We start from the raw sequence: 7,308 nt of genomic DNA, 5'->3' as shown, positions 1-7,308 counted from the left end.
GCTCATTGTTATTTGGTGTTCTGATCTTCATAAGAGAATCTCCCTCCAATTTAATAAGCCTTTTAATTTGGGAACACATTTTTATTGTTGATTAGGTAGTGTGTTGCTACTTGGTAATAAAGACCGTGCAGCATCTTGCCACTAGGGGGCACCTTTGTGTTTACATGCCGCTTTACCCTACGCTCTCAGCATTGCCTTTGTAATTGGATTTCACAATTCTTTGACAGCGACAGTTTATGGGGTTCATGTGGGTTCAGCACAACTCATGAGTACAATAAGCATAAGTAATCATGTACGTCTATTTGGCTGTATGCCACACATTACATATGTGATCTCTAGCTATCAAAGACATTAGTAAACGTTATGTTTCTTTTGGATTGTATTTAGCTAAAATTGCATTAAAAACATTAAAACTATTTTTCTTTTTTTCAATAAAGCCATGTTACCCTTGCTACCCTTACTCTTTTTGAGACATTTCAAGAAAAAAAAGGTAGATAAACTAGACAAATCGTGAAGATGACAATGTCTTGAAATTTAAATCAGAACGTCTAAACGGCTGGAGTTAAAGCTAGAAATAGAAACTTGGATAAATTACAAGGAAGAATTTGAATTGAAGAGAACCATCCGTTTAAAAACTTCCGCAATTGTTTTGGCTTTAACGCAAATGTTAGGGGGAACTGATTACTGTTTGGGGAATTGGTAAAAAATAAATAACATTAAAGCACAACGAAGGTCATTACCAGTTGCTGGAGCTACAACAGCATCCTAATCTAACTGAGCAAATGACTGACACTTGAACAGCGAATTTCTGTCGCAGGCTAATAAATGCACCAACCAATAGTAGAGCGGAGAGGCGTGAGATGGAGAAAAATCGGAGCTTCCGTTGACTAGACGATGCTAAAATCAGATCACTGAAAAAACACAGGTGTTGTGGACGCTTAGGCGAAACACTGCGGTAAGGAAGTGGAACGAATAAACGCTCGTTTTACTTAATCCGAGAGGTAAGAAATTCATAAGTGCGTATAATTTAGAAGAGTTGTACAGAAAGTTTTTTTTCTAGTAGTCTTTAGTCGTTACCTGTAGAGTTTATGCGAAAAGAATCCGCATATAGCCTAGTAGGTTATGGCTGGTTGGTTATGTGACAGCAAATGTCGTAATCTTTATTGCAAATTACCCAAACTGGGAAAAGTTTTATTGTGGTACATATCAGAAACCACATTTCGTGAAAAACTATTGTGACTTCCTCTTTTTTTTTTTTTTTTTGACCGCAAATTCTAATCAGACTATTGGATTTTTAAGGCAAGTGGAACTGTTTATTTGTGAGCGGCTTGGCATTTAATGTGTAAATCACTAATTCTGTCAAGATAAAAGATGTTTAGTCTGTGTTTATGCATACGAGAGATTTATTCATGGTAACAGCGTTTCAGCATTGCTACATCTGTAGTTGACAAATTAGTGGACTGCCTGGTGGACAGCACAGTCCAGCAAACATGAAAACCCTCATCTTCCACCTGTGGATTTAAACTCATGTGCAACCTAGTCTGATGAATTATACAGTGAGTTGTTATACCCAGGGGAATGCCATACACTCGCAGCTATACATGTTGCCATTTTCAGTTGTCGTTTGAGGGATGCGTTATAAAATCCTTCATAATTGATAGATGTACATTGATATCAAACGTGTCTTAATTATTAAATTACGTTGTAAAATCTAGTAGGCTAATGGACAGATTAATGAACACATGAACTGATATGTGGGGAAAGGGGGTTGCTGCTGTAAATAATATGGTTATAAAACTCATAGTAGAACCTTTTGTGGTTCTCCTGTCCATGTTACCTTTATATGTTTGTCAGCAAAACCATTTATTTCATGGAATTTCTTTAAAAGCCTTTTGAAAATGACAAAATGTATGTTAGTTGTAGAAGTTTTTTTTAATGCTAACCCAAAAGTGGGAATGTCACTACAGTTTAGGAACATGTGTTAGACATCTAAACAGTGACACAGCATAGAGGAAAGGCAAGGCTTGCACCTGCAGGTGTGCCATTTTGCCCCATTTCATTGGCACTTCATATTATTTGAAATGTAGTCCTCTAGTTGTGGGTTAGGTGCAAGGGAAAGGTAGTATGTGTAACAATCACTGATGAAGAAGTGAAGTGAAGAATATCAACTTTAATATATGGGTATTTACAACTGTTGGTTAGAATAGAGTATAGGAATCACAGCCTTTTTTACACACACTTTGCCTTTCTGTATGTTGTCTTATAAAGGAGAGCCTGCAATTATGTAGTAATTATTCCTGAATTTCTAGGCAGCATCTACAGTTCTTCTGTGTGTGCGTGTGATATATCCTGGTCTACAAGTGATTCTGAATGATTCAAATTCTTTTAATGTTAAATTAAATGCCATTAAGATACAAGCTTGATGCCAGAGTTCTTGAGACAATATGCATAATTCAGAGATGTTTGTGGTTACACGCTGTCTCTGTAAGATTGACTTGATGCCTCTTTTTGCATTACAATAATAATTACTGTGTATTTTCAAAACATAATTATATAAGACTTCATTAAATTAAAGAAAACATTCATTTCAATTATGTTTTCACTCATTAAATTAAAATGTAGTTACCTTGTACAACCTTGCACAAAATGGCTATCATCCTAAGGCATATTCATAAAAGCATTGTCTTTCTATCACTGAATAAATATTATATTGTGAATATTAGATTATCAAATGATGAGTTGATTGTAGAAGGCTTTTTTTTCCTGCACAAATTCATTTAAAAATAAAACAAAACATTTAGATATGCTTTTCTGAACCTTTTCTATAAATCTAATAATTTACTTACTACTTTCTCTCTCTTCTTACACAATAAACACCATTTATTCTCCCCAAACCTGATTCTCTTAACAGTTGATACGGCTATTGGTTGAGAAATTTGAATTCATAAATGTACCCTTTCAACATACTCTGTGCTCCAAGATTACCAAAGGTTTGATATGATCTATAATTTACCACTGTCACCATCCTTGATCCAGTTGGAGGCCACTGAATGTGTTATCCACCCTGCAATTAATGAATAGCAACCAGCATGTTGTGGGAGGCATAATCTGGCTGTTTGCATTAGATTCAGACACAGCAGTAGGTTTAGACCCTCCTGGTATCTTATTTACTTAATCGTTTACTTTATCAAGTGTTCTGTGCTCTCATCCGTTGAAACAGGCCAATTATGCTTCACAGACTGAGCTATGGTGAGGGTTGCCTCATCTCTAAGAATAACTGTATCTCTTTTCATTTGTCTTTTTTTTACTTCCTGTATCAGTATACCTAAAATGGCTGCCGACTCCCCAGTGAGATCTGAGGTGGAAGAGCTCCAAAGAAGGGCCAATCAGTTGACAGATGAGGTAACGCCACTGGCAACAGTCTTAAGCATCATAAATTGAGAAATGTTGACAATAACGGCGTTGCCTATCACATGGAAACTGATGTTTTCATTGTTCTCAATGTATTTTCATAATGTAAACTAAATCCGTCTAGGTGTTTTGCACAGTCAGCATGACAGTCTCAAATGCCTGACAATTAATCAGTTATGAATTTTTCTACAATATCATGTTCTGCATTAGTAAACTAGATCCCCTCAATTGTCACTATTGTTCCATTGAAGGGATTATGTTGGTTTTTTTTATTAAGCATGATTATGAGATAGCTGGACATGTGTGTCTCATTTCATTTATTTTTGGTGGGCTAGTCTATTGCAGCAGTGACCTCACCTCTGCCACTCCATTAAGTAAAGGTTATTGCAGGTGTGCGCTGAACTCAGCAGGGAACATGACAGACTCTGTAATCTCCTTCTTGAGCTGCATTGGCCTGACAGCAGCTACATGCCCAGTTTCAGTGAAAGGAATACAAGGAGTAATGATTATTATTGTGTTGTGTTCCTGTCAAGCATATAATGAGTTCAGTAAGAGCAGTCCCCGGTGGATCAAGTAGCTTTGTTCTGACTGGATTGCTCTCTTGTCTCCTGCCCCCCCTAGTCACTAGATATTACCAGAAACATGAAGCTTCTGTTGGAGGAGGTGAGAAGCTACTTCTTTTTCTTCTTATTATTATTCTTTTAAATTATATAATAATAATAATAATAATAATAATAATAAACTTGTTATTAGATGTAATAAACCAGGCTTGCTCCTTTTTACACAATGTTGTTTCCAACCTTAAAGAACATGTTATCTCAGAAGCTGGCTTCACTGTATTAAAGTGAACAGAGAGTTGAAGCCATGTCAGTGACATTTCCCCTGTGTGTGTAATGCCTTGTGTGTAATGCCTTGTAATGCCTTTTTATGTATCCATACACGTTGCCGTAATCAAAGTGAATGAGCAACCGCTTATGTTCTTTGACTCATGTGCACTGGCCCCTGGGCACAAACACAGCCCCACGCAGCTGAAAGTACAAACACCTGTGATATGTACATATACATGCACACACACATCCACAATTTATTATAGTGAGAAACAAACCCATACAATAATAAATGAGGTAACATGCTTACCTCTCTACATCACACTATGGTCATCCATTTCTCCTTTATATTTTCTTGTCATTGGTATTTTATTACTATCAGAATAAGCAAGGTTTAGTCTGGTAACATTCCTCTCACCCATGCGCTGTCGTGGAGCAGTCTAGTAATCAGCATATGTCTATTGTACAGTTTAATGTACTTTCATATTGATTTTGGATCTAATATGTTTTGAACAGAGCAAAGATGCAGGCATCAAGACATTGGTCATGCTAGATGAACAAGGCGGTAATGACATAATAATTATTTCCATTTGATCTGTCCTTGCAAAAGCACTGTGATTAGTTTCCCAGTTGTAGTCAAGTCACGTACAATATTTCATAGCTTACGCTTAACCCCTTGTCAATTCTGTCCTTTTTCATAGGGTGTTTTACAAAATTTGTATTTTGTATAACTGTTCTATTTTGTCTGTAACTTCTTGAAATGCTCTTATTACATCATTGTAACAGTGAAGCTGTGTAACTTGCAAAATGACAGTCAAATGAACTGAACTGATACATTGTAATGAGAGTAAAACATAGCTAATCCTCAACATTCATATGCAGTTATGTTTTTCAAATTCTTTTTGAGAAGTGTTGGCATTTGTGTTTTAACCTAACAACACCTGTATATTCCACACTGTACCTCCTGTTGTCCAGAGCAACTGGAGCGCATTGAAGAGGGACTAGACCAGATTAATCAAGACATGAGGGAGGCTGAGAAAAACCTCACCGACCTGGGCAAATGCTGTGGCCTGTGCTCATGTGATAAGTATGTGATGTTGGGAAGGTCTCAATCTTCAATCAAGTTCTGCTTTGGGCTTAGTCAGTAATATTTTCCATTCCCAATACTGTTCCCAATACTGTTCCCAATACTCCATAATGGTATTTAGAGCTGTTCTGACTCTGATCTTTTGATGTACAATGAATTAAAAACTCATTTAACCACTTATAAATGCAGCCCGACAAGTTCTCATACAGACAGTTATGCATTGCAGTTTAAACCTTAAGGTAGATGGACAGATGAATTACTGATTTTATTAACTATCCTTTTATTGTGGCTCTTTTCAGGCTGAAGGACTTTGAGGCAAGTGGAGCTTATAAGAAGGTTTGGAGTAATAATCAGGATGGTGTGGTCTCCAGCCAACCTCCGTCCCGTGTGGTGGATGAGAGAGAGAAAATGACCATGAGTGGTGGATATATTAGAAGGTCCTAAAATGTGTGCTAGAACATGAATTTTCTTAAAAACGATGCCTTGGACATGAAATCAATACTGCACTTCAGGGTGGCTCCCAGAAACCAGCTGGACTGCAGATCATTGTTCAGTTCCTTAACTGTGTTCGCATGTCTCTGTGGCTCCCAGAGTGACTAATGATGCACGGGAGGACGAGATGGAGGAGAACTTGGCCCAGGTGGACAGCATTCTTGGCAACTTAAGAAGCATGGCGCTTGACATGCGCAATGAAATTGACACTCAGAATATCCAGATAGAGCGCATCCAGGATAAGGTGCATGACTTTCATTTTTCATTTTAACATGTACAGTCTAGCCAGTGATGTGCTTTGTTAGGCTGTAGTCTCATCCTGTTTTCTCATGCTTTTGCAGGCCACTGTCAATGAGTCTCGCATCAGTGAGGCCAATCAGAGGGCTAACAAGCTAATAGCAAGATGAACACAGCAGGGAGATGCCAATAAGTTTACATTCTGTCTCCTATATAACACACCTAAGAGCACACACAATGGAAATAAATCCGTTCTTTCACTTTTAAAACAATTATGGAACATTATGAAACTTATGTAATTATAATTATTTAAGATGAATATCATTGTATTTATTTTTTAGTTCATAACTTTCCATAAAGACATGTATTATAATGTATGTTACATATCTATTTGGATTATCTCTTTGTTGTAGTCATTATATCTCTTAATGGATTTTATGTTTGAATAGTAGGTGTACGTGTCTTTTTCAAAGCAGTATATTTGTTGACTATAACCAGCAGTGCAGTTGTGTCTATAGTTTGTATTTGTGTGCCTCTTTGAAATGGTTGAAACAAAAACATGAAGTTCATTTGTGTTCTGGTGCGTTTTCCCAAATGATTTTGGGGAAGAGCTAGATTTCAAGAAAAGCTTGTGTAAAAAATTTCCTTTACAAGCCAATTTTGAGATTGTGTTTTTGTTAAAAGTAATGTATTTGTCTGCAATAAATATACGTTTTATATTAGGATTGATACATACTGCCAAGAAATGTTTTACTCATTCTTTCCATTTTAATTGTGCTTCATTTTACCTGCTCTTACGATTGCCACCTGCTGGAGAAAAAGTAAACTTAAATGTCGCTCTTAACGTGCGATTACAGGCAAACCCAAAATGGAGGCGTGTACTGTGCATGCTAGGATCCGCTTGTGTAAAACTTGTTTAAGAGCGTCATTGACAGTCATCACCTTTAATATATAATTAGAATATTAATATTACCTTTCATATAAAAGTTACACTACAAAAGCAAATAACTATTTTACACCATGTCCAATTTAAGGAGATTAAATGTATTACAATTCAGTAGTTTTTAACTAAATTCAGTAGTTTTTTAACTAAACTTTAAAACTAAATTATACATTATTCAATTGTAATGTTTTTATTAAGCCTATCTAGTCAACGTTGTGACAGAAAGTTATCTAACTTAATGAATCAGTGTTTACAATTAATCTGAGTAGCCCAACTAAACAGTAGTCATTAAGTAAAATGTACTTTCATTA

The 7,308-nt window shown here is 36.3% G+C and overlaps 2 protein-coding genes across 4 annotated transcripts in view; both read left to right on the top strand.

Moving 5' to 3' along the window:
- LOC113589169 (calpain small subunit 1-like) overlaps positions 1–452 on the top strand; it is a 6,943-nt gene extending 6,491 nt beyond the window's left edge. For all 3 annotated transcript variants that reach the window (XM_035534205.2, XM_035534207.2, XM_035534206.2), the window contains exon 11: positions 1–452. This exon is cut by the window's left edge and continues 69 nt beyond it. The gene's annotated coding sequence lies outside the window, so the exon portion shown is untranslated.
- Positions 453–579: 127 nt separating this feature from the next.
- zgc:101731 (SNARE_SNAP25N and SNARE_SNAP23C domain-containing protein) lies at positions 580–7,294 on the top strand. The gene is made up of 8 exons (XM_027028675.3): positions 580–1,001; positions 3,321–3,402; positions 4,033–4,074; positions 4,755–4,803; positions 5,214–5,325; positions 5,625–5,762; positions 5,917–6,061; positions 6,159–7,294. Exons 2-8 carry the CDS (start codon positions 3,331–3,333, stop codon positions 6,222–6,224), a joined length of 624 nt encoding a protein of 207 aa, XP_026884476.1. The 5' UTR covers positions 580–1,001; positions 3,321–3,330; the 3' UTR covers positions 6,225–7,294.
- The last annotated feature ends 14 nt before the right edge of the window (positions 7,295–7,308 follow it).

The sequence above is a fragment of the Electrophorus electricus genome, chromosome 17 (genome assembly GCF_041902795.1).
Source record: "Electrophorus electricus isolate QZ-2024a chromosome 17, ASM4190279v1, whole genome shotgun sequence".
Classification (NCBI taxonomy): domain Eukaryota; kingdom Metazoa; phylum Chordata; class Actinopteri; order Gymnotiformes; family Gymnotidae; genus Electrophorus; species Electrophorus electricus.
Note: the sequence above shows the minus strand (reverse complement) of the source record. Positions and strands in the feature narration are given on the sequence as shown.

Coding starts and splice junctions, on each gene's coding strand:
- zgc:101731 (XM_027028675.3), top strand. CDS start 3,331: ATGGCTGCCGACTCCCCAGTGAGATCTGAGGTGGAAGAGCTCCAAAGA. Junction 5,326..5,624: donor GGCCTGTGCTCATGTGATAA/GTATGTGATGTT, acceptor GGCTCTTTTCAG/GCTGAAGGACTTTGAGGCAA. Junction 5,763..5,916: donor AGTGGTGGATATATTAGAAG/GTCCTAAAATGT, acceptor TGTGGCTCCCAG/AGTGACTAATGATGCACGGG.